Source organism: Pithys albifrons, chromosome 19 (assembly GCF_047495875.1).
Source record: "Pithys albifrons albifrons isolate INPA30051 chromosome 19, PitAlb_v1, whole genome shotgun sequence".
NCBI lineage: Eukaryota > Metazoa > Chordata > Aves > Passeriformes > Thamnophilidae > Pithys > Pithys albifrons.
The window spans coordinates 12,700,519-12,727,439 of NC_092476.1; the positions used below are offsets into that span (position 1 = coordinate 12,700,519).

Below are 26,921 nucleotides of genomic sequence, written 5' to 3' on the forward strand. Positions count from 1 at the left end.
GCACTTAAAATCCCAAATTTATCAGGAAACTAATGGCACCTCTCTTTTGGTTAGATCTCTTGGAGAAATCCAGAGTGACTTTTCAGCTGGCCAGTGAAAGGAGCTACCACATTTTTTACCAGATAATGTCCAATAAGAAGCCGGAGCTCATTGGTGAGTGCCAGCAGTACTGGGCTTGGCTCAGTGCGTGCTTTCTCTTTCCACTGTGACCTACTTCAGTACCACTAAAGATGCCCCATATACCTGCAGATCTCCTCCTTATCTCCACCAATCCTTATGACTTCCCCTACGTGAGCCAAGGAGAAGTCACAGTTGCCAGTATTGATGACAGTGAGGAGCTGCTGGCGACAGATGTGAGTTCAACTGAGCACAAGTGGGTCCTGGCCAGCCCTGGCTCAGTGCCCACATCCCAGTGCCACAGGACTGGGATGGTGCTGCACATGCTTGGCACAGGCAGGGACAGAAACCCCCCCGATTCTTGTGCTTCAGCCTTTGTGCTTTCACAACTTGCCCATTGCCTCTGCAGAGCGCTGTAGACATTCTGGGCTTCAGCCCTGATGAGAAGGTGGGGATGTACAAGCTGACAGGGGCCGTCATGCACTATGGGAACATGAAATTCAAGCAGAAGCAGCGGGAGGAGCAGGCAGAGCCAGACAGCACAGAAGGTAGAGCTGACTGAAGAGTTTGCTTGTGACCTGCACCAGGAGCTACTAACACAGTCTCATAAATTGCCCAACACTTCTGAAAATAATTTTCCTTTCCAGAAACTAATTTTTTTTACGTTTGTTGCAATGTCCACAAAGTCAATTATTTAATTCATGCTCTACAAGAAAACAGAAAGACATAAAGCTTAAGCATTGCTGCAGGCCTCCAGGAATGGAACAGGAGTGTGCTGCAGCTGAGACACTGCCTTTGGAGCAGGGGGAATATTCTCCATGGGACTGGAGAGGCCCTTCTCTTGATAATAGGTGCATCTGAGTAGCACCAAAAGTAGGCTCTTTGAAACAGAAACATCACAGAGTAGCAGGACACTTTTCTTTGTCTCTTTTGAACTCATTTGCTGTTTCTGGTCCTAGTGGCTGACAAAGCTGCCTACCTGATGGGTCTGAATTCTGCTGATTTGCTCAAGGCTTTATGCTATCCCAGAGTGAAAGTTGGGAATGAATATGTAACTAAAGGACAAAATGTCCAACAGGTACATAAACACCTGATCAGCTTTTCATTTTTTTCACATAGTTCTTTCAACTTAAAAGCTAATTCAACATTCATTACTGCCATGGCTGTGCTTCTTACAGGTGTACAATTCAGTGGGTGCATTGGCTAAATCAGTCTATGAGAAGATGTTCCTCTGGATGGTTGTTCGCATCAACCAACAGCTGGATACGAAGCAGCCCAGGCAGCATTTCATTGGTGTCCTGGACATTGCTGGCTTTGAAATTTTTGACGTGAGTTACCATAAGTACACTTGCTCATTGAGGACTGCTTGAAACTAACTGGCATTTTTTTTTATATTTCGAATTTGCAGTTCAACAGCCTGGAGCAGCTGTGCATCAACTTCACCAATGAGAAACTGCAACAGTTCTTCAACCACCACATGTTCGTGCTGGAGCAGGAGGAGTACAAGAAGGAGGGAATTGAATGGGAGTTCATTGACTTTGGGATGGACTTGGCTGCCTGCATTGAGCTCATTGAGAAGGTAGAAGAAATCCTTTTCATTTTAGGACAGCAAATTTCTTTTATGATCATTTATTTTAGTCAAGTAACTCTTGATAAATTGACACGTTACTGTTGAATTACCCTCTCACATCAAAAAGGGGCAGCTTATAAAACCAAAGCTTTTGGCGTAACAAGCTGCCCCTTCACAATGATTTCCTGAACAACACAGTTGAGGTGGAATGGAGAGGGGCTACACAATGTTAATTTGGTGCCTTTATTGACTGCCTTTAACAGTTAGGTGAACCTGAACCTCAACTCTTAACTCTGTGCAGTAATAGCTCTGCTCCTCACCCCTTATTTTCTTCATGTATTCGTATTTCCCCCAGCCCATGGGCATCTTCTCCATCCTGGAAGAGGAGTGCATGTTCCCCAAGGCAACTGACACCTCTTTCAAGAACAAGCTCTATGACCAACACCTGGGCAAGTCCAACAACTTCCAGAAACCCAAGCCAGTCAAAGGCAAGGCTGAGGCCCACTTCTCCCTGGTGCACTACGCTGGCACAGTGGACTACAACATCTCTGGGTGGCTTGACAAGAACAAGGACCCTCTGAATGAAACTGTTGTGGGGCTGTACCAGAAATCTTCCTTGAAGCTGCTGTCCTTCCTTTTTTCTAACTATGCTGGTGCAGAAACAAGTAAGTGCTTGTTTGGTGATGACCAATAAGGCAAGAATCAACTAAACTCTATTCCTGCTTCTCCTCTCTTGGTATACCACAGGCTACTATCCCCTAATGTGGCCTTGCTCTTTTGTGCATCCAAATATGCCAAAAGTGATACCTACTGTAGTGCAGAGAAGTAAAGAGCAGCAAGTCTGAACCCCAGTGACAGGAGGTGTATATTTTCTGGCTGTGTTGTGAATCACATCATGTTCACTCAGCCACTAGACAGGTGCCAAATACACATGCAGATTGCAAGCACTTTATAATCTTTGGAAAAAGAGTTTTGTTTCTTGAGGTGAACTGGAAGAACTAAAAGGAGCCTATGGAACTATTTCATATCCAGCTAAACAATCTTGGCTTTGTGAGGGAAAATGAGAGAGATGGGGAATATAATTTAGAAGTCCTCTATGGGCATCAGAAAGCAGTGCTATCTCTTGCCTTTTTGTTTTGTTTTGAAGACCATTGAGTCAGACAGTCAGTAGGTCTGCCTTACCAAAAATGGCCACCCAGATTTCTACAAAACCTCCAAAACAATGTTCTGACAGCCTGGATGCTGGGCAAAAAGCAGAGGCAGTGTACAGCAGTCATTCAACAGGCACATGAACAGCAGGGTTTGGGGCTCAAGAGAACAGTGCATGGGGGGTTCCCTGGGATCAGCTCGGCTGACACAGTGTGTCTGAGCAAGCCCCGAGGAAATACTGGGGATGGGTCAGCTGTGAACCTCACAGGTATGATCGGTATCAGGAAGACAAGAACAAAGGTTATAGAGATAAAATTTTGGACAAGGTTGAAATTCAGAGCACAAAGACTCCATTTGTTTCAATTTAATTGGCTTAAAGGGTGTAGCAAATGTGGAAAGACAGTGAGCTGCTTGGACTTGTATTCCTGAGACTATGGTTTGCTTCCTGTCTCGGGGCTGCAGTAACTCAGAATAGAACTGCATTCTTCATCTGAAACATTGGATTACATGAGTTTTCTAAAGACTTCACTGCACTGATAAATGAATGTCCACTGCTGAGTCATGTTCTTGTGGTCTTCCTCTCAATCAAAAAAATTTAATTGAGGCTATGGGATAATAGTAAAAGCAATGTGACCATTAGTACAGAGTACAATGTTAGGAAGCCTATGTCAGGCTACACTGTTCCATACCAGCAAAGCCATATACACTGTGTCACAAGCTAAATCTTGTACTTGAGACCAAATACACCGTACACTGAACAACTAGGTAGTATTCATTCACTAAACTCTCATGCAGCAGTGTGTCAGCATTCAAAATTAAGTATTATATTGGACAGGAAGGTGAGGCCTGCAAAACATATTACTTAATCTAACTGTTCCCCTTCCATCTCCTTTTTCCAAGGTGATAGTGCTGGTGGTGGCAAGAAAGGTGCTAAGAAGAAGGGGGGTTCTTTCCAGACAGTGTCTGCTGTGTTCAGAGTATGTGAATTTCTTTTTACATGAACCATGCTTCCACAAAATGATGTGAGGGCTGGAAAACCTGTCCTATAAAGAAAGTTGAAAGAGTTGAGGTCCCTCAGACTAGGGAAAATTCCAGGGGCACCTTATTCTGGCTTTTCAACATATAAAGGGGCTTTTCAGAAATGCAGAGAAAGACTTTTTACTGGGTCCTGTAGCAACAAGACAAAAGACAGTGATTTTAAACTGGAAGATGTTTTACATAGGATAGAAGGGAGAAATTTTTTACTGTCAGGTTGGGCAGTCCCTGGCACAGGGTGCCCAGAGAAGCTATGGCTGTCCCATCCCTTGAAGTGTCCAAGGCCAGGTTGGACAGGGCTTGGAGCAAACTGGGCTAGTGGAAGGTGTCCCTGCCTTTGACAGTGATGTTGGGCTTGATTACCTTCAAAGGCCCCTTCCAATCCAAATTATTCAGTGATTCTATAACTCCCTGACATTTGAATAAGAATGCAAAATCTTCATAGCTGGAAGTTGAAACCCTTGTTTTGTCCTATGACAGGAAAATCTAAACAAGTTGATGACTAACCTGCGGAGCACCCATCCTCACTTTGTGCGTTGCCTGATTCCTAATGAGACCAAGACACCTGGTAAGTGTGTCATTATACTCTGAAACATGAGACTCATGGGAATTGGCCTGTTTAGGTTCCAAACCAATTTCTGAAACCTTTGCACATAAACTCCTTGTGGGGGTTGTCCTGCAGGACAGTAACCAAGTAAACTTTCTTGTGTTACCTACCACGACTGTAAAATTTTGAGCATTATATGGTCCACAACACTTACCCATCTTTGTTTAGCATGTGTACAGAAGTGAAGGTGATAAAGATCATCTTGATTACAGCAGATAAAATTGTCTATTGTAGGCAACAATATTAGAAAAGCCCTTAAGAAATGCCTAGTTTAAGGGACCACTGTATCATTCAGAACTGTTGGGTTCAGCCCAAGACCACTTACTAGTTCCCAATTATTCAGTGTTAGGATCTGATTCACTGAGCTGGGGAACTGTCAAAGAAATTGTATGTCATTTGTAGAATTCCATGTACAAGCTGCTGTGTGCTGCTAGCACTTGGAAAGCATTTTAATATAAAGTTACTTTTTTAAAAACGAAATATTAAACTCTCACTGAGAGTTTAGTCTCTGAGAACTGTCAAGTTCGGGAATGTTGTCGTGTGGTCAGTAAAGTGAAGTACTTGCAAAGAGTTTGCCAGGGTGGGTTGTAGGAGTCTAATCATAACAAGACCTGATAGTGGTAGGATAATAAGGTAGATGCTGTCAGAATAAAGTGGATGCAACAGGAATACCAAGAAACAGGAGCTTAGCATTTGCTCAGGAAACAAAAGATGAATTTGAGAATTTTCTACCTTTCTCATTTATGTCCCTCTGTATAAACCTGAAGACCACAAGCAGGGTTTAAGCAACACTGATGTGTAACATTCACATTCCAGTTATTCATACAAACTCCTTTTCTATTCAGTGGAGAGAAGCTGGCCTCCTAAATTGGCATTTTAAGGTATGACTCATCTGGCTCCTTATATACATCTGCCTTAGAATGAGATGAATCACATCCTAGAAGAAACTGTTTCACTCCACTGACTATAAATAAAGCCCAAATGGAAATGTCCACACTTCATATCCAAAAGTGGAGAAAGAGGAACCCCACTGTGGTCTTGACAGTCAAGAAGATGAAAGGAGGGAATTAAGAAATCTGGCCAAAATAGAAAAGCATATTTGAATGGATGATGTTGCCAGATATGCCTGTCATTTTAATGTTGGGTTGGTTGTTTTGGCAAATGTGACTCAAGGGGAATCTTTACTTTTGCCTTTTAAAAGAAAAGTAGTACTGTGTAAGTCAAATTAGGGATGGTGACATGAAGAAAGGAAAACTGGACATCATTTTGTTTTTAGCTGGTTTTAGGCTGCTTATGATTGACTTTTCTAACTACTTCCTTGGGTAAACCTTTATTGATTGCACTAAAAAGATTAAGGGTATGGACCATTCTGTATTAATGAATGGCTCTAGCAGCAGATGGGAATTTCTACATAACAAAGTGATTCCAAGAGTTTTATTCCACCAGTTGTACTTTGTAATATTTGGGGATAAAGCTTAGTTATGTACTTGATTATTATATCCAATAGATATTTTAGCAGGAGGAACTCTATTCCATTTTTATTCAACTGTCCTCCACAGAAAGAATAAGAGCTTTAAGTAACCTGCTTCTCCACTCCTGTGCAGTAACGTTACAGAACATGAAGAGCCAATTGTCTGGATGGCACTACATTGCACAGTGCTACCTTTGATTACATCCAGTGAGGAGGCTGATGCTGTTGAAAATTGTTCAGCTGGTCTCCTAAAGCGCTGATGTGCCATTTCCCAGAAATGTTTCCTTTGCCTTTTCACAAGCACTGGTAGCCCTCACATTCTTAGTGGAATTCACTGAAGAAACTTTCTGCAACTTGTATACATTGAAGGCACATTCTGTCTGCAGTTCCTGCACCTTTAGCCAAGAACTGCTTGAATTTCTTTTAAAAAGGGGGAGATTATCCTGGAATGCTAATACTTATGATGATTCTTTGGAAGAAAAAGGGAATTATAATGGATATATTTTGTTTAAGGTGAAATGGACCATTACCTGGTGATGCATCAGCTACGGTGCAATGGTGTTCTAGAAGGCATCCGAATTTGCAGGAAGGGGTTTCCAAGCAGAATCCTTTATGCAGACTTTAAGCAACGGTAGGTGTCCAGTTACTACTGTCTGTTAAGATAAGGTCTCAGAAAACACACAGCTGAAGAGACATCATGGGAGGGACACCCTCTGAATCAGACCAGAGGCATTGGAGGGAAGTAAGTTCTTAATACTCTCTGGGGTCACTCCACTGTTTCCCTCTCTGACCAGACCAGAGATTTCTTGATACGTCAGAACCAGTATCATTTCTAAACTGAAATTAATGCTCAGTGATTCAAAGAGATGCAAAACACTTGCAGCATAATGAATAAACTGACACTATAGACTGATTTTACAAACTGCTTTTCAAGGTAGACTTGAGATTAAGAAGTGCTCCCATGTAGAGTCACACATTCACATTGATGTATCTGAAGAAACCCCTTTAGAAGGATTAAGTCCTGTCTGTGACACAGGATTACCTTAATCATTGTTACTTGTAAAATGCTAAAATTGCCATTAGCATTTGCAGAACAATACTATGTCATTTTCAGTTTCTTCAAGGATTCATTGGTATCACTTGTAGAGACTGAGCTACGCAAGATCTGCATTCCTTTTGCAATATAGCTGCTTTTTGTCAATGTTTTTTTAATTCATCTTCAACTCTAATTTGAGTAGCATTCCTCTGATCAATGAAACAAGTTGAGAAGAGGGTGACCCATTCTCACTAATTTCTTCCTAATTCCTGGATCTGCAGACACTCTCAAGGATGTGCCTTAACTTTGTATGTAACAGCACACAGTTGTTACATAGCCAACAGATTCTTCTATAGATATATCCCTTTTTCATCATGCTTTGTTCAGCCAGCCAACACTGTCTAGATTTCAGATCTATTCAGCTGCTTTGAAATAGCTCAGTTTCCACATGTTTCATGATACACAATGGATCATATTTTTCTCACCCTATTTGCAACCAGTTCTTGCAATGTGTCTCATTATAGGTACAAGATCCTTAACGCCTCAGCCATTCCAGAAGGTCAATTCATTGACAGCAAAAAGGCTTCAGAAAAGCTTCTTTCCTCCATTGACGTTGACCACAACCAATATAAATTTGGCCACACCAAGGTAAAGCCCTTGTAAGAGTGTAGGTATAATTAATGGCAAAATATTTAATTTGTTGGAAGTTTTTCTTGTATACAAAGTCAGCCTTCATGATGATTATAAACAAAGTACACCACAGGCAAGAAGGAGTACAGAAAACTTGTTCTTATGTGAGGGGTAGTACTGCCAGCCCTGGGAACATCACACTACCAGCATGATCCAGGCATGGCTGCAACTAGATTTTCTGTTGCCCCTTTCTCCTGCCAGTTGAACACATTTATATCAGTGTACATTAGACAGGCTCAGACAAGTTTGGACAGTCATACTTTTCAGGGAATTTAGGCACGCAAAGCCTGTCTTCCATATCCAAAGCAACGTTAGGTGAGACACAGATCCTCTGGTCAGCACAACCAAGGCAGTGCTATCTCTAGACAGAAATCCAAACACCTCCACTAATGAACAGATACAGAATCATGGAATGGTTTGGGTTGGAAGGGACCTTAAAGATCATCTGGTTCCACACCCTGCCACGGGCAGGGACACCTTCCACTGTGCCAGGTTGCTCCAAGCCCCAACCAACTTGGCCTTGGACACTTCCAGGGATGGGGCAGCCACATCTTCCCTGGGCAACCTGTGTCAGTGTTTCACAATGCTCATGGGAAAGAATTTCTTCCTAATACCTAATCTAAAGCTACTCTCTTTCAGTCTGATGCCATTCCTCCAGCCCTGTCACTCCAGACCCTTGTAAAAAGTCCTCACCTATTTTATAGGCTCCCTTCATGTCCTGTAAAGGCACGATTAGGTCACCCCAGAGCCTTCTCTTTTCTGATTTTAACAATCCCAATTCTCTCAGCCTTTTCTCACAGCAGAGCTGCTTCATCCCTTTGATCAATTTTGACTTGCTCCAACGGCTCCATGTCCTTCCTATCCTGGGATCCCAGGGCTGGAGGCAGCTCTGCAGGTGGGGTCTCACCTGAGGGGACAGAATTACCCCCCTCTCCTGCTGCCCATGCTGTGGGGTCAGCCCAGCACACAGTGGGTTTGTCCAGCCTCACCCACCAGCATCGCCAAGTCCTTCTCCCCAGGGCTGCTCTCAATATGTTCATTCCCCAAGCCTGGACTGATCCTGGGGCTGCTCCAACCCAGGTGCGGCACCAGCAGTTGATCTTGTTAGACTGCATGAAATTCCCATAGGCCACTGTTGAGCTTGTTCAGGTCCCTCTGGATGGCATCATCTATGCATCTCAAGCCAGTTCTAAGGAAGTTACAGACCAAATCTTGAGCCTGAGTTAGAAAGGTAGAACACAGCAAAGGGACAGAGTAGGATATAGTAGTAAGTTGAAAGTCAACTCTTTGAGTTAATAACTATTGATGAGCTAGATTTTCTTGACCTACACTGGAGCAGGCACCAAATAACACTGCAATAATGTGATTAGATCATAGAGTGACTTACCATGAATCACAGCAACACTGAGCAGTTAAATACTGACAAAATTTCTCTAGCTGTTAAACCCTTATCCTGCAGCCATTTTTCCAAAACGGCCTTGTACTGCCCTGCATCAGCTGTCAATGACTGTGTATCTGCCTAACCCTCAAACCATTTGACCCTCTTTTATGTTCTAGGTGTTCTTCAAGGCAGGTCTCCTGGGACTCCTAGAAGAGATGAGAGATGAGAAACTTGTGAGCCTCATTACTCATACACAAGCCATGTGCAGAGGATTCCTCATGAGAACTGAATTTAAAAAGATGAATGCAAGAAGGTAATATAAGAAAACACTAATTGCACTGCATCAGACCAAAGGTCAATCAATGCAGGGTATTGTCTTAGACACAAAACTGTCTTTGGGAAGGAACCTTAGAAAGGGGGAACAAACAAGTACGAACTAACAGCTTCTGCACAACAGCTTCACAAATTCTAGCAGTGGCTATTTAGGAATTGGATCATGCAGCTGGACTGTGATACTTAGTGTTTAACAAGGAACCTTTTTCCAGAACTGCACTCACTGTTTCCAACCTTTAAAGAATCCCGTGACAAAGACAGACGACTGAACAAGGCTCGGGTTTGTCTGTTTTGAACATGTCTCATCGTTTCATTGGATCATGTAGGTTTTGTAAGGGATGACATAAAATCACTCTCTGCTCTCCCTTTCTTTAATTTCCTTTCTTGGCTCCATCATCTAAGATGAACAATTTGAGCTTGTACAGAGAATATACTCCATACTTTCAACTATTTCACATCCCCTTCAGCTCTCTCCCTTTGAGATAGGATGAACTATGCAAAATTTAAAGTGCAGGAGTGACTGCACTGGGCAAGCCAAGCAAACTTTCTCAAATGTTGTTGACAAGTGACAGCTTTAGCAGGAGTAAGGTTTGCATACAGGACACTTTGCCAACCAGCTGCTTTTATTTGTAATACTGTGCAGCATGTATTTAGCTCAGGTTCTTCCTGAGCCACACATAGTTTATAAGAATGTAATAACTCTTACTGGATTTCTCTTCAAAGAATTGTCTAATCTCCCTTTGAACTATGGGTGCAGAGAGAAGGAGAGATTTTTGAGTTGACAAAAAGGGTTTTTAGAATAACAGCTTTTTTAGGGCCTCCTATTAGGTGCGGTTTGTTCTGTGAGAAAGAGATTAGTGACTTGAAAAACAAGGGAGATAAGGTTTCAAGTCGGTTTGCTCATGGCAAAAGAATCTTGAGAGACAATGTGGTAACAGCAATGGTGCCAAAAGTGTCATCCTATTAAAGCTGTGATGAGTTTGATGGACGCTGTGGTTCAGCCTGTGGGATGGAGCTATGGGTGGGAATAAGGAAAAGGATATATTCTGTAATTAGAAGTTAGAGGAGAAGTTTTTACCTGTCTTTTTTCTCTCCATGGAGTTCTTGAATAAAACTGTCTTTGAGTGTGACACCTGTAAGCTGTAGCCTAATTAATCTTTTCCCATCTTCAAGATTTTCTACGAACTCACACAACCACACGTTTACATATGGGCATCAACAACATCCACTCACATTCGATACCGTAAAAAATTTTCCCATTTTTTTTCCCCCAAAAAGCATCTAGCCATTGCTTCCATAATTAACAGTAACTGCCAGATTTGTAATCTCAGCAACAGGACATCAAGCATGTCAGTTTTCACCCTGGTATTTACCTGAGCACACACATTTTCCTTGAGGCTGGGGAAAGTTTCAGAAATTCCCAGTCAATATGCCAGAGAAGTCTGTCTGGTTTGGAGTATTTCTCCCTCATATATCCAGACATAATTATCATTCAAACTACTGAATCAGCCATTCTGCAATAAGGGACTGGAAATGACTCTTAAATAACAGCAAGGGAGCTGAGGGAAAAAAAATCTTATGCAAAAGGTCTTTGTGGTAAATGCTGATCCTGTGTGGCAAATAATGAGAATATGTTTCCAGCTCAAGGGTCACCAACCTCTCAAACTGTTTTATGTCTTTTCAGAGAATCCATTTATATCATCCAGTACAACATTCGTGCATTCATGAATGTCAAGCACTGGCCCTGGATGAAGCTGTACTTCAAGATCAAGCCCTTGCTGAAGAGTGCAGAGTCTGAGAAGGAGATGGCCAACATGAAGGAGGAGTTTGAGAAAACCAAGGAAGAACTTGCAAAGTCTGAGGCAAAAAGGAAAGAACTGGAGGAGAAAATGGTGACCTTGTTGCAAGAAAAAAATGACCTGCAGCTTCAAGTTCAGTCTGTGAGTAACCTCCATTTTCAGATTCATCCCATTTCCTCTCATTCTGTTGCCCTTTCCCTTTTCCATTGCCCTTCATAAACAGGCACGTAACTGGAGCAGAGCCTCCACTGCTTTGTATCTCGTCCTGTCACTGACACCTAAGCAAAGTGAGGACAAAGCAGACACATTCACATCAGTAGGAATACAGGAAGTTCCAAGTAGACTCCCAGGTAAACCCACTTCACCATTAAGCAATCACCAGTGGAAGACTCAGATGTCCCATGGTATATACAATGTGCTCCTCACAGTGGTGTCTGATTTTGGATGAAATATATGTTCTTTCCACATCTGCTGATCTTTACCATACGGAGCCAGGACAGGGGTGCTTTAAACTCTGGGAACTGCTTTTCTCTGGAATATTGCTTAATAGAAACTGAAACAGCACCTGTCAGGTTCTAAAAGGCAAAGGCAGTCTGGTGCAAGTGGACCTGTCCCTTGTTGCCATGTGCTTTTGAATCAGTTGAGATTCAACTAGATTTCTGTATTGTTTCACAAGGCTTTTACCTGTGTCTGCTGAACATAAGATTCAGTATCTGAATCCTTCAGAACTTAACCTTGCCCAGTTTTCTGAGTTTCTTTTTACCATTCCTGATACTTAATGTTCTGTTTTCCCAAACCCACCTAGTTTCCAAGCATTTGGGACTTCAATTTAGCCCTTTAATTCCTAGAATTGGTGAGGTTGGAAAAGACCTCTAAGATCATCATGTAAATACATCAACAGTAAGTCCAGCACTGCCATGTTCACTGGTAAACCATGTCCCTAAGGGTCAAATCTACACATGTTTTTAACACCTCCAGGAATGGTAATTCCACTGCTTCCCTGGGCAGTCTGTCCCAATGCCTGGCCATCCTTTTAGTGAAGAAATTCTTCTTAAGATCCAATATGAACCTTCCCTGGTGAAACCTGAGGCTTGCTTCCTCTTGTCCTGTCACTTGGGAGAAGAGACCAACTTGTACCTGGCTCTCTCCTCCTGGCAGGGAGTTCCAAAGAGCGAGAAGGTCCCCCTTGAGCCTCCTTTTCTCCAGGCTGAGCCCCTCCAGCTCCCTCAGCTGCTCCTGCTCCTCCAGCCCCTTCCCAGCTCTGTTCCCTTCCCTGGACATGCTCCAGCCCCTCAATGCCTTATTTGTCCTGAGGGGCCCAAAACTGACCCCAGGATTGAGGTGCCTCACCAGTGCCCAGCACAGGGGACAGGCATTGCTCTGGCCCTTTTGGCCACACTGTTACTGACACAAGCCTGGCGCCCTTGGCTTTCATGTCCACCTGGGAATACCTGGGCTCATGTTCAGCTGCTGTCACTAGTACCTCCAGGTCCTTTTCCAGCTTTCCAGCCCCTCTGCCCCCAGTGTGGATCACAACATGGGTTGTTGTGATCCAGCAACAGGATCTGACACTTGGCCTTGTTGAAACTCACACTGTTGCCTTGGCCCATCAATCTAGCCTGTCAAGATCTCTCTGCAGAGCCCTCCTGCCCTCCAGCAGATCAACACTTTCACACAACTTGATGCCATCTGTGAATTTGCTGAAGGTGTCCTTGATCCCCTCTGTTGCCCTAGGAAACAGCAGATACCTCTTCTAGTATTCCGCCTAGAATACAGCATAGTAGCATTAATTTAGATAAAATTTTATCTGTTAATCATGTGTCACAAAATGTTAGCTATAGTAAAAGTTCAGGCTACAATTTAGGTGGAGCTTGACCCTGTCTTGGCTGAGAGAGAGATTAGAGAATGATGGGAACCAGGTTAGCCTCACATAATTAAACTGGGGAGAGACAGTCTTACCTGTATCATTAGAGTTGAAGGAGCTTATTAAAGACAGAATTACCTACTGTTCTGTGAAAGATGACTTTGAAATGCTGTATGTTTTACAAATCCACATCTAAGATCATGCTTCCATGATCTTCCACTTTGCTGCCCAACTATTTATCTCACTGCTTCCTTGCAAGCTCCTTGAAATGACTGAACCCTGAGAGGCTATTGCATGGTACTGTAGTCAAATCATCTGATCAGCTAAAAGGAAGTGCCTTTTGGGATTATGGTCCACTTTCCTACCCATGGCTGAACAGGACAATTTCCTCATGATTGAATCACATGGATTACTGTGATTTGCATAGAAAATCCTGCCCTGACTTGTGCAATCAGTTTTCTGGATAGGGAACTTGAACTACATATATTGCCTTTTGTCATTTTTATTATAAATACAATGAGCCTTTAATATGTTCTGACAGGAGAGTGAAAATCTAGCTGATGCTGAAGAGAGATGTGAAGGACTCATTAAAAGTAAAATTCAACTGGAAGCTAAAATTAAGGAACTAAATGAAAGACTGGAGGATGAAGAGGAGACAAATGCTGAACTGACAGCAAAAAAGAGGAAACTTGAAGATGAGTGCTCTGAGCTGAAGAAAGATATTGATGACCTTGAAATGACTCTGGCCAAAGTGGAAAAGGAGAAGCATGCAACAGAGAATAAGGTGACAGAGGAAGTGGGGAATTATTCTTCCCCAGACGGTTTTCCCAGACAGTTGTCAGTTTTGTGGAAAGTTGCAGTCATTCTTAAGTGCTCTGAAAAGAACTGAGGTGTGCCCAAGACACAGGAGATAGGTATTTTCACTTAATCAGCTGCCAGAATATTTTATGTTAAAATTTTAACTTCCTCTTAGGAACAATATATTTTCTTTGATAGTTCAGAAATAGTTAAGAGGTTGTTATGGTGCTTTATAATGAATCTTAATCTTTGTCTATTTGCAGTCTTAAGAAACCAGTACATTTGTGTCTCTTGTGGACATTGGAGGGTTATTGAGAGCAACTCAACACAGAACAGCTATGTTGGTCCTTTCTCACATGCATTGAGAACTGATTTTATAAATGTTAAATGTTATCTTACGATTCTTCTGTGTTTAAGAGGTCCAGATCTCAGTCAGGATGGACATCCTTCCCTTCCATTGACCTGATGACACAATGAGCGTTCTTCCTGACTTTTAAGGTTCAGACTGTCAGCGTAGCAAGGAGGGTCTATATCAGGTGGTCATCAACTCATTTATCTCCCAGTAAATGCACATGTACATCTCAACAATCAATATGAACAAAACAGAATTGAGAGACAAATGTTAGAATTCAAAAGTCCATGTGTGCGGGGACAGTATTCAGTCCTGCTGTAGACAGTGCTGGCTGGGCTGTAGCTGTAATGTTGAGGTTCACTCCACTGTCATCACTGAGAACAACACTGGATCTCCTTTGCAATTACAGACATGTTGGATACTACAATTCTAATGTTTACAGGAGATCTAGCTGGTGCTGGGTATTAGGATGAGAGAGTGCCCTATGGGATATCAGGGCCATATACACACTTAGCAGTATAGACAGTCAGGCTTTCCCATTTGAGTGCAACAAATGGACAGCAAGGGTCAGGCAGCCTGATACGCAGGCCTGATGCATTTGAGATAAGGTTGCTGACATGCATTGCTTGATTGAAATACAAGGAGTAAGTTTCCAAGATAAAGCTAGTAGAGCCACTATGTCTGGCAGCCCTGTTAGAAGCCCCTCCCCTCAACATATGATTGCTTGTCCCACAGGCATAGGAATTTCCATCATGTTATCATGTTTCTTTCACTTTTATGGAAAACTTTACATATCTTTGGCTGTGTTTGACACTTGACTATATCTTTTTAAAGAACCTGACTTGCTGAGAATTTAGAGCCATTTTGATAGAAAACACATCACATGCAGGAAAGACATTTTTTGAGCAAGAGCAATTCACGGGGCTTTTCTAATTCCCAGTGGGAAAAGCTTGCAGGGGCAAGTGAAGATCTAGCCCATATTCCACTATAAAATTCAGTAGGATAGGGCAGGTGATCAAAGCCAACTAAAGCAAGAATTCCTACATGCAGAACAGAGAGGTGAGACTCTCAGGCATGACATTTGCTGCTGCTCTTAATCAATATAAACATTTAGTGGAGAGTATTTTGACTTCATCCATGCAAGAGTGCAAGGATGCACTCACTGTGTTCTCAGTCTGCTATTTTTCAAGGCACTCCCTCATAGAATGGATGCTGGCTGTCTGACAGGTTAAGAATCTTACAGAAGAGATGGCAGCTCTGGATGAAAATATTTCTAAACTCACTAAGGAGAAAAAGGCCCTGCAGGAAGCTCACCAGCAGACACTGGATGACTTGCAAGTTGAAGAAGACAAAGTCAGCACACTCACCAAAGCCAAGACCAAATTGGAGCAGCAAGTAGATGATGTAAGTAAAAGTTTTTGGGTTGCATATGTAGATGCTCCAACAGATTAGAAGAGACTAGAAATCTGTAGTTGGGAGTATAAGCAACACCAAAAGTAGCTGAGCCAGCTCTAATAATTTCAGCTAATAAATCATTGCTAATTGACAGGGAATTGTGGAATGCAGTTCATCTTTTATGTTCATCACTGGGTATTTCAGCATTGTAGACTTTTGTGACCTGATTTAAACCATTAGCTGGAGCAGGACATCTGTGACAGGTTGCAAGTTGCTGCACCGTTATTTGTGTGCATATACTCCAGAAAGTTATGAATACTTATTTAGCAGTCTATATACTAGAAAGTGCAGCCACTGGAAAATTTTAATTTCTGTTTTTTGTAAAAACTTGTATTTCAACTGTGCACAAGCCAAGCTGTGGACAGCTTAATGACTGAAACCAAATCACCATGGCAGCTCTGATCTCACAGTGAGAATGCAGCACAGTTGGAGATTATCTGATTGTTTTCTCTAGGCATCAATTTCCAACTTAGTTGGATTTTTAAAACAAGAATAGTTACTTTCGAAGTAAAATTTATGTGTTTCAAAGTATGTTCTATATGTTTTAGCTTGAAGCATCCCTGGAACAAGAGAAGAAACTGCGAATGGACCTTGAGAGAGCAAAGAGAAAACTGGAGGGTGATCTGAAAATGTCTCAAGATTCCATCATGGATCTGGAAAACGACAAGCAACAGATGGATGAGAGGCTAAAAAAGTATTGCACTGACTTCTCATGCTCTTAATCCTGAAAATCAGGATTTATCTTAACTGTATTGAATCTGCCTTCTTATTCTTTAACAGAAAGGATTTTGAAATTAGCCAGTTGCAAAGTAAAATTGAAGATGAGCAGGCTCAAAGTTCTCAGCTGCAAAAGAAAATTAAGGAGCTTCAGGTAAAGTCTAAAGAGTTATTAATATCTTTAGTAGTAAGAACAAGTTTCTTAGAATTAATTGATATTTATTCTTAGACCATTCTACAAAAATATTTTTCCTCACATGAATAACCACTAATATAGACTCTGTATGCTGTTCCCATCTCAGGGTATTTTTACAGTAACTTTGGCCTCAAATCATACATAACTATGTAGGAAATTTTTTAAGTGAAGATTGTGACAGGCTTTGAAAATTGCCACTGACAATCACTTTTCTTAGGAAACAATAGAATGTGACATACTGTGTCATGATCAGGACAGAGATTGCCTTCTAAATGCAGAGCCAGAAAGACAGCTTTCTTCAGTGCTATTATCCCATGACTGCTCACCTCAAAGTTCCTTCCATCCTGTTTACTGATGGAGAAAGGACACTGCTTTGTTTTGGCTTGAACTTTGGAAAATTTTTAAGAAACTCACACTCCTTTACATTTTCCAAAGACCCTCTCTGTTTCTTCAGAAAATTATAATTCTAAATTCTTCACAAAATATTAAATCTATTCTGAGCTATAACATAAAATGACATATCAGATTTTAAATTCACTATTGTTCCTAAACTGAATAACGCATGTCCTATTACCCAATTCAGTGAAATTTCTAATGGAGCTTCTCTTTCTATGCTTATATAAATGGATGTGAATGTTTGCTCTTTATTTCTTAATGATAACTTCAAATCAGTCCGTTCAGAAGTCCTCTTTTAATCAATTAACTGTCACAGGCCCGTATTGAGGAACTGGAGGAGGAAATCGAGGCCGAGCGAACCTCTCGCGCTAAAGCAGAGAAGCATCGCGCTGACCTGTCGAGGGAGCTGGAGGAGATCAGCGAGCGCCTGGAGGAAGCAGGAGGGGCGACGGCAGCTCAGGTGGAGATGAACAAGAAGCGGGAGGCAGAGTTCCAGAAGATGCGGCGGGACCTGGAAGAGGCCACGCTGCAGCACGAAGCCACGGCTGCCGCCCTGCGGAAGAAGCACGCGGACAGCACGGCTGAGCTCGGGGAGCAGATCGACAACCTGCAACGCGTGAAGCAGAAGCTGGAGAAGGAGAAGAGCGAGCTCAAGATGGAGATTGACGACTTGGCCAGTAACATGGAGTCTGTCTCCAAAGCCAAGGTTGCTGCCCAGGAAGAACCATTTCTCGTCATTACCATTGCTGTTCTGAACAATGAGATGAACTGAAGGAGATGTTTTTTATCTCTTCACAGAGCAACCTGGAAAAAATGTGCCGAGCTCTTGAAGATCAGTTCAGTGAAGTCAGAACCAAAGATGACGAACATGTGCGACTAATTAATGATCTTAACATACAGAGGACACGTCTACAGACTGAGAATGGTATGTCCCTTGATAAGATGTAATAGTCCTGTGTTAAGTACTCCTATATCCTGCCTGAATGCCTGTGTATTTTTTAACATGTTCATCACTCTGTGATCTGAACAAAACTCAGAATGTCGATTTCCCCCCTGGTGGCAGTCATAGAAACTCCACCCAAGGAAATATAAAACCAAACTAAAAGAAGATTTCTCAATCAAATTGAATGTGTGGTATTGCGGTTAGTTCTTCTCCTTTCCTTTGATACCAGCACAGCATTTTTCTTTGACAGGTTTTCCTATTGGTGGGAATTATATTGCTTGCATCCCTTCAATTTACCACATTATATCTTGTAATCACTTTCCACATGACAAGATGCTCTCATTCAATTTTTTTATTTCTCCTATCACTGTCTGAAAAAATCAACTTTTTCTCATTAGGTGAACTTACACGGCAACTGGAGGAGAAGGAGTCTTTGATTTCTCAGTTGACTCGAGGCAAACACGCTTTCACTCAGCAGACTGAAGAGTTGAAGAGGCAACTAGAGGAAGAAAATAAGGTAACTTGCTTTCATTTGGACCAACAAATTGTAAAATAAGTAAATACCTAAAATATAAATTAGATTTTTCCTCGGAGAAAGGTGGAGACATCAGAAGAGTGAAAGTTTTGAACTTTGCCTTGGAGTATAATCCAGAGAAGAGACATTCGCAATTAAATGAGAAAGACAGTTTAAGTCCTTCTCATCATGACTTCTGAAGTTCAAAAACATGAGAGAAGCTAGTAAAGTCAGCTCTGGGTGCATACCTTACTGCTACTGGAAATCCCTGAGGCAAAGCAAATAGCAGCAGCCACAAAATAGGAAATAGAGTAGGAGTACTTGCACCTTGTCTGTCTGGATTTTCTGTCTCTGCCTGAAGCATTTGGTGCAGATGTGTTTGAGAGGTGGTGTCCCAGAAAAGATGGACAAGCACCTGACCTTTTTTAACAGCATCAAGTCTGAAACACAGAGTCCCTAATGCTGTTCATTTTGCTCCTTCTGTTGCTCTAGCAACTGTAGCACATGGGCAGGGAGATAAGAGGTTTTGATCAAACTGCAGTAAAAAGTCCAGTCACAAACTGATTTGTATTGTTTCAACTCCCAAGGCCAAGAACGCCCTGGCCCACGCCCTGCAGTCCGCTCGCCACGACTGTGACTTGCTCCGGGAACAATATGAGGAGGAGCAGGAAGCCAAGGGGGAGCTGCAGCGCGCCCTGTCCAAGGCCAACGGCGAAGTGGCCCAGTGGAGAACCAAATACGAGACGGACGCGATCCAGCGCACGGAGGAGCTCGAGGAGGCCAAGTACACGGGGAGGGAGGGATGGCCTGGAACAAGTAGAACAATATTTAAGTATAAATGAGTATAACTGAAGGAAACCAGAATATGTTTGTAGTGGGAGTATGCAGAGCATTGTGCTTTGTAAAGTGTTAGGACTGAAAGGGGAATGAGTAGACATTTAAAGGAGCAGGTGGAGTCGAGGCTTAAGAGTGTCTACATAAGAAAATTCCAATGCATTAACTAGAGAGTTAATCATAATAGTTTAAAAAAATCACACTGCTAATATTGAAAGTGTATTTCTGGTCCCTCTACACATTGGTACAGTATGTAATTTGGGTATGTATTCTCCCTCCCTTCCTATGAACCCCTCCAGAGCACTGCATCATCCCAGGCTCTTAGCACCACAGCATTCTATGTTGCTCTCTCTGCACATCTTTCCCATTCACAACTTCTTTGATGTCCATTTCCTGAGAAGGTCAGAATTTTGCTTTTCTCAATGGTGATTCTCTTGTTCTGCAGGAAGAAGCTGGCCCAGCGCCTGCAGGACTCAGAGGAGCAGATTGAAGCTGTCAATGCAAAGTGTGCTTCACTGGAGAAGACAAAGCAAAGGCTGCAGGGGGAAGTGGATGACCTGATGATTGATGTGGAGAGATTGAATGCTGTCTGTGCAGCATTTGATAAAAAGCAGAAGAATTTTGACAAGGTTCATTCAAAAGACCATGTCAGATCTGAACATCATTAGATATTTGATAGGCCAGGACAAATTCTGAAATAATGAAAGTTCTGCACCCACAGTAAGATAAATTGCATCTTACCCAAAGCAAAGTTATGTGGTAAGGACCACATAATGGGGCATATGGGAAAGACAAAGTCACTGTGTAAGTAACCCCAGATGATAAAGTAGCTTTCTCATACTTTTAGGAAGCACGAAGTCTTCACAGGGGAGACTGGCAGGATCCATATGTAGTCTTTGGTCAAGCAGACTGAGCAAGTACTCACATGCAAGATATCAAGCCCTGACTTTAGCCTGGTGCAAGTCTGACAGCCTTGTATTTGGGTGGGGAAGAGCCTCAGGCTCATGTAAAGTTTCGGCCTTCATTGCCTTTACTAACATCTAAAAGAATCCACACTGTTGGACCAAGTTGCAGATGTTGCATAGCTCTCTGCCTTGGCCTAGCCTTGTGTGAGCAAATTAAGTGACTGTGGTAAAAGGGATGCCTTTCAGGGCTATGGTATCAAACTCAGGACAGAATCAGTAGAGTATGACCTTTCTGGGTGGGCTAAGTCCAGGACTACTGGCTCCTGCAATAATACAAAGGCTCACACATCCTTATTCAGACCAATCACATTGCATCCAGGCTGGTGTCAAACCAGATCCTGTCTGAGGGCTTGGGGCATGCACTAATGCTGGCTGAAGAGGCAAATGTAAGCAGATTCCACCAAAACAGCCAGAGTATGTATCACAGTGAGTCATAGGTAGAGAACAGTCCAAAGCAACAGACTGTAGGATAGACCATGCCTCTTGGGTTCTTGTAAAGGTGCAGAGACGGGAGTGTTGCAGAATGGGTCATTCCTATGCTTCTGTTATCCAGGTCCTGGCTGAATGGAAGCAGAAGTATCAGGAGAGTCAGGCTGAGCTGGAAGCTGCCCAGAAGGAGTCTCGTTCTCTCAGCACTGAGATCTTTCGGATGAAGAATGCCTATGAAGAAATGCTTGACCAGGCTGAGACTGTCAGACGGGAGAACAAGAACCTCCAGCGTAAGTTCAGATGTCTGTCACCTGGAATCCACCATGAGCCCTAAAATGCTTTCACTCCCGTTGTCAAAGAGTAATTGCAGATGCCACTGATAACATTTTCTAAGATAAGCTGAGTATCTATTTTCTGGTTGCAGAGGAAATTTCTGATCTGACTGAACAGATTGCTGAATCTGGAAAAGCAAATCATGGGCTGGAGAAAGCAAAGAAGCAAATTGAGCAAGAAAAGTGTGACCTACAAGCAGCATTAGAAGAAGCAGAGGCAAGTGTCCTCAATAAGGGGCTTGCTTTCAGGGAAATCAGGAATAGAGAAAATTTAAATATATATTTTATATTCTTGTTTATTCTTAAACTTTCCCAAAGGTGCAGTAAGAGAGCACAGACAGACCAAATAGCACCAAATGGCACTCCTCTTCCATACTATTGTGGCATTCCTTGTTGTGCTATTATCCACAAAAAACCTGAGTCCCAGTCTAAAATTGAGCTCATTTTGCATCATCTGAGTTTGCTCCCATGGAAAGCTGAAGAAAAGTCATTTGTATTCCAAAACACTGACAATTTTTGTTTTCTAGTCAAATTTATCAAGGATTAATCAAGGGGACATGCCCATGCAGTCACTGGTGTGGGACTAAGTGTAGAGCCCCTAAGCAGAATTTATCATGGAGATGCAAGAGAAGGCAAGCTGCTTATGAGCAGAAGGCTTGGCTGTCCTATTTTATGTTCTCATGTGATTTGTTATCTCTGCAGTGTCAACATAACAGTCAGTGCCCAAACCTTGTGGTATTGGAGTCATTTTCCTAAGGAGTATTACTCCTAAATTACGATTTAATATCCAGCTGAGGTACAGTGACTCGAGTATGGGATAGCAGATTTTTCAGTGTTTGGCCTTTTCTGAAGGTCCATGTAAGGCAAATACAACTGCCCTGCTGGCTGCAAAGGGTCACATTTCTGCTTGGGCATTTCCCACTAATGGACACTGCATAGACAAATGATAGTATTTCAATCCTGACAGGGCTCTTTAGAGCACGAAGAGGGAAAAATCTTACGTGTTCAGCTGGAGCTGAACCAGGTAAAGTCAGATGTCGATAGAAGGACTGCAGAGAAAGATGAGGAAATTCAACAGCTGAAGAGGAATCACCAGAGAGTATTAGAGTCTATGCAGACCACACTGGATGCTGAGATCAGAAGCAGAAATGATGCTTTGAGGCTGAAAAAGAAGATGGAGGGAGATCTAAATGACATGGAAATACAACTGAGGCATGCCAACTGTCAGGTAGCAGAGACACAGAAGCACCTTAAAGCCGTGCAAGGGCAACTCAAGGTAGGGACCACAAGGCTACAGTCGCACAGGTCTTTGCCACTCACTCTGCCTGCCTCTGAGTCTCATGGTGCTTTCCCCTCACAAGGATTCCCAGCTCCATTTAGATGATGCTGTGAGAGAGAATGATGACCTGAAAGAGCAGCTTGCCATGGTAGAGCGTAGGAACAACCTGATGACAACAGAAATGGAGGAGATGCGAGCTGCTATGGAGCAGACCGAGCGAGCCCGGAAGGTTTCAGAGCAGGAGCTGACAGATGCCAGTGAGCGAGTGCAGCTGCTACACTCGCAGGTATTTGGCACCTCCTAGTAAACGAGATTACCATAGGCATATGGGAGTGGCACAGATGGGGTGGGAATGACCTGTATTCTGACTGTCCCAATAGAACACAAGCCTCCTCAACACCAAGAAGAGACTGGAAGTGGACATTACTCATTTACAGAATGAAGTTGAAGACAGCATTCAGGAAGCCAGAAATGCAGAGGAGAAAGCAAAGAAAGCAATCACAGATGTGAGTCCTTTTGCTTGCCTCCCTTCCATTTTACACTTTAGAAAGGCAGCCATCAGGTGGAGTAGAACCAATTCTTCAACAGAAAATATCTGTGGCACATGATCCCTCCCACATGGACCTCATGCAGCCCTGCCCTACTGCTTGCCTCAGAAGACCAGAATAAATGTAATAGGATAGAACAGATTGTGTCAAAATTGTAATAGTACAAGAAGTATTTGAACTGAGCCCTGTTTAGACACAGCATAGAAAAGCAGAAATTAAGACAAAAATTATACACACTTCTATACAGATGCTAGACATGTAAGAAATAAAAAGAGAGAATATAAATATTTCATTTAAATAAGGCTATAGTTCCACAGCCTCAGAAGGAACAATGCTTAGGACCATCTAGGAGACGTATATGGAAATGAAACAGAAAATAGTGACACTATTGCATCAGGTCCTGGTGCACCAGTGTCTAGTCCTGACTGCCCACCAGCAGCTTTGCTGCATGTCCCCCTGACCTCTCTGCCCTGCCACACTGGGGACAGCTATCCATCCTGGATCCTGAAGATCTCAGCAGGCACAAGTTTTCAATGCAGTTTGAGGTACTCAGGGTCATTTCATTGGCAAAAACTGCTTAGCAGTCTGACTCTGGCAAATTTAGGCACCAAACAGCCAGACACTCAAAATCACCTGGGAGCCAAGAGATGCAGAGTGCTCACTGGTGATACTTCACGATGCTATTAATTTTTGCTGACTTAAAAAATAAAACTTTGGTACTGAACCATTTGCACCCCTTAATTTTTTTTCTTTGTGTCAACTATGCCTGTTCTCCAAGGTGGAGCAGTTTTGGAAATACAGATTTTGAGGAACAATGTTCATCTTTGTGTTACAGACCCTTAGCACGGCAACAGGCACTGACTGAGAACATGCAGGGCACACACCAACACGAAGCTGGGCCTTGCTTCCAGGGACACAGGACTGCCAGGGTGGGGAGCTGTATTTGTAACAAAACTGTGCTCTACAACCAGGCAGCCATGATGGCAGAAGAGCTTAAGAAGGAGCAGGACACCAGTGCCCACCTGGAGAGGATGAAAAGGAACCTGGAACAGACAGTGAAAGATCTGCAGCACCGTCTGGATGAAGCTGAGCAGCTGGCACTAAAGGGTGGAAAGAAGCAACTCCAGAAACTAGAGGCAAGGGTATGGTGAAGATTTGAGTAGACTGGGGTGAAGTTTTGAACTGGGCTTTTGATTGCTGGAACCACATGGAAAGGTGACAACAGGGCAGCCTCAGACCAGGAGGCTTGATGAGAGCTATGTTGAGTAGCCAAACATTGCACTGTGGGTGAGGAACTTGAGAATGACCTCATAAAAACTGAGTGGGCAAAAATGGGGACAGATAAACATCAGAAAAACACAGTAACTTTTTATCTAGGGAAAAATAATTTAAAATGTACTTAGCTGGGAATGAACTTGGAACTGGCAAATACAGCCCAGACAGGAAGGAGAGCTCAGTCACATCCAGGACAGGGCTCAGAAACTGGTTGATGTGGAATAGAAGCAAAAACCTACAAAAAAAAAAGTTTGGGCTTCATTAGGAAAGGCACTGAGAAAAGACAGCATCCTTGCCACTTTAGTAAATATAACATGGGCAGTTCTGGTCTCTGCAACTCAAGAAGGATCTGAGGGGTGAGGTCTTACGAGTATTTACAAACAAGACTAGGAATCTGCCATTTGGAGAGATCAGGACATCTTCATCTGGACATCAGTTTAAAATAAATAAAAGGAAGTACTTTATGGAATGGGCAGTGAAATTCTGAACCTGCTGCCATGGGAGGCTGTAAAAGCAGCTGGTAAAAGGCTCAAAAAGGGAGGAGAAATCAGCCTAGTTCATAGACATACTTAAGGGAACATAGATATGCCACACCTTATATCTCTAATCTAATGGCTGTGGAAACTGGGTAAGAGAGAAGGGAGTAGACAGCAGCCAGGTTTTCAGGTTGTCCCTAAATGGGACATGCTGCTGCCACCCCCAGAGGCAGAGCACTTGCCTGACCCACTTATTGTGCTCTTCAGCTGTTTCCATTCCAAAATACAGCACAACTGACTGGGAATTCAGTGCTTTTGGCTTTGAAAGGGAACAGCCACACAGAAATAAAAACATTGGTATTCAGGTTTGTCTGATATATGCTGCAGAAGAGAGATGGAGCATTGGGAGGTTGTTAAGAACTATTCATGAGGATGAGCTGGACTCAAAGATAACAAATGAAACAGACTTTGACCATTTACCTGATGAACGTGGATAGAATCCTCCCTTCCCTGTTTTCTATCTCTGATAGATTTAAACCCAATTTTGATTATAAATGCTCTAGGTATGCACAGCTTACCTTTATATATCCTTTTATAAATAACTATGGATTCACACACTACTAACATAGCATGGTGAGCAGTTTTTAGCTAGTCTAGACCCAAGAAGTAGCTACAGTAAGCTGCCCTACTCTATTTGCCACTTTCCATGCAGCCTTAATCTGCAGAGCCCTGGTTCCCAGGATCCTCCAGCAGGATCAGCAGCCATTCTTGGCAGCTTGCTATCTTCACCATGATTCTGTGTTTCAGATTAATGAGTTAGAAAATGAGCTTCATGCTGAGCAGAAACGAGGAATAGAGTCCCTGAAAGGAGCTCGTAAGTACGAACGAAGGCTGAAGGAGCTCACATACCAGGTATTGCAAATCCTTTGTCTCTTATGTGGATCGCCTCAGTCCATCTTCCAAAGCTGACTTGATTTTCACTTCCTACAGTCTGAAGAAGATAAGAAAAATATTCTCCGGCTCCAGGACCTGGTGGACAAGCTGCAGTTAAAAGTGAAAGCATACAAGAAACAAGCTGAGGACGCTGTGAGTTCGGGATTTGTTTCAGTGGGCCGTGGGTAGAGATTTCCAGAAGGTCTGGGCTCTGTAGCTCATTAAAATAATTGAATACTCAGTTTAACAGGGCAGCTATGGGCACTCCATTTCAATATTCTTTATTTTATAAAGACAGCTCAGAACAGAGTGGGCGTAGCTGTAATTACCCTGTCACTCTTGTGCTCTTGGAGCCACACAAGCCAATTTCCCCAGCTGGAACTGAGCAGGACTAATCGTTCTGTCTGCCAAGAGGTCCTATTTTTGATGGTACTAGTGGAAATGCACAGGGTACTGGCAATGTAGGGATGTAGTTTTGAGGCTAAAACAGGTGATACTACTATGGCACAGCCACAGAGTTAATGGTAACAGGGCAATGTCATTTGTGTCCATGTCACCAATGGCGCTGTCTGACTTTCAGGAAGAACAGGCAAACGTTAATCTCTCACGATGCCGCAAGGCCCAGCACGAGCTGGAAGAGGCTGAAGAACGAGCTGATATTGCTGAATGTCAGGTTAACAAGTTGCGAGCCAAAAGTCGTGACATTGAAGGCCAGGTGAGTTGGAGGGATGCAGAGAGGGACCACTCCTATGCAGCCAGTGTCACAAAGATCTCTTCCCAAACACCAGGAATACAGCCATAGCTTATTCCTCCTACTCTTTCACTGGAGTGTCCTCAAGGGCAGAAACTGACACTTACTCAAAACCAGTCCATTTTGAAAGTCCTTTTGGTGCCTCCCAAGAGTCAGCCCAAATATGATCATCTCTAAGAATCCAGGTCTTTCAGCAGAACTGGGAGATAATAGTTCTTCATCAGTAAAATGGTAGTACATTTGCAATAGCCACAAAACTGAAACAAGCTCACAATTCATTCAGTTGCTCCCATATCCTCTACATTATCTTCCTTATTTTATATTTAGAAATCAGAGAAATGAGGTCCCTGACCAGAACTGTGGAAGGCTTCCTCCTGATACAGACTTCGGTGTATTCAGCAGATACCCAATACTTTCTTCAAGTAACTCACTACTTTCTTCAAGTAACCAGGCATGTGTGGAATTAATATATTTAGCCAACCTTAAGTAGAAGCTATGAGAAATAAAAATAAACCTGAGTAATGCTCTGGTTAATGTAAGGACTATTCATTCACTATGAGATGGACAGTGAGAGTTTGTAACTGGATGCAGCAGGTATGGCAGTGGTTCCCAAACTCCAGGTTATGCCCTATGCAAGGAGAATGATTCCTAGGCCAGTGGGAGCACATTCCTGGTT

General features: G+C 42.8%; 1 protein-coding gene across 1 annotated transcript in view; it reads left to right on the plus strand.

Annotated features, from left to right (window-relative positions):
* LOC139680597 (myosin-1B-like) overlaps positions 1–26,655 on the plus strand; it is a 31,480-nt gene extending 4,825 nt beyond the window's left edge. Inside the window, exons 8-39 of the mRNA XM_071573353.1 lie at positions 55–153; positions 250–353; positions 527–665; positions 1,077–1,195; positions 1,296–1,445; positions 1,526–1,696; positions 2,043–2,362; positions 3,744–3,813; positions 4,352–4,439; positions 6,463–6,580; positions 7,510–7,633; positions 9,233–9,369; positions 11,074–11,329; positions 13,594–13,836; positions 15,430–15,606; positions 16,206–16,351; positions 16,438–16,528; positions 17,283–17,672; positions 17,765–17,891; positions 18,308–18,426; positions 19,011–19,207; positions 19,703–19,886; positions 20,776–20,941; positions 21,076–21,200; positions 21,951–22,259; positions 22,345–22,548; positions 22,643–22,768; positions 23,782–23,952; positions 25,369–25,473; positions 25,552–25,647; positions 26,075–26,209; positions 26,573–26,655. Coding sequence (XP_071429454.1) covers positions 55–153; positions 250–353; positions 527–665; positions 1,077–1,195; positions 1,296–1,445; positions 1,526–1,696; positions 2,043–2,362; positions 3,744–3,813; positions 4,352–4,439; positions 6,463–6,580; positions 7,510–7,633; positions 9,233–9,369; positions 11,074–11,329; positions 13,594–13,836; positions 15,430–15,606; positions 16,206–16,351; positions 16,438–16,528; positions 17,283–17,672; positions 17,765–17,891; positions 18,308–18,426; positions 19,011–19,207; positions 19,703–19,886; positions 20,776–20,941; positions 21,076–21,200; positions 21,951–22,259; positions 22,345–22,548; positions 22,643–22,768; positions 23,782–23,952; positions 25,369–25,473; positions 25,552–25,647; positions 26,075–26,209; positions 26,573–26,587 — 5,021 coding nt within the window. The 3' untranslated portion in view covers positions 26,588–26,655. The remainder of the gene's footprint in view (positions 1–54; positions 154–249; positions 354–526; positions 666–1,076; positions 1,196–1,295; positions 1,446–1,525; positions 1,697–2,042; positions 2,363–3,743; positions 3,814–4,351; positions 4,440–6,462; positions 6,581–7,509; positions 7,634–9,232; positions 9,370–11,073; positions 11,330–13,593; positions 13,837–15,429; positions 15,607–16,205; positions 16,352–16,437; positions 16,529–17,282; positions 17,673–17,764; positions 17,892–18,307; positions 18,427–19,010; positions 19,208–19,702; positions 19,887–20,775; positions 20,942–21,075; positions 21,201–21,950; positions 22,260–22,344; positions 22,549–22,642; positions 22,769–23,781; positions 23,953–25,368; positions 25,474–25,551; positions 25,648–26,074; positions 26,210–26,572) is intronic.
* The last annotated feature ends 266 nt before the right edge of the window (positions 26,656–26,921 follow it).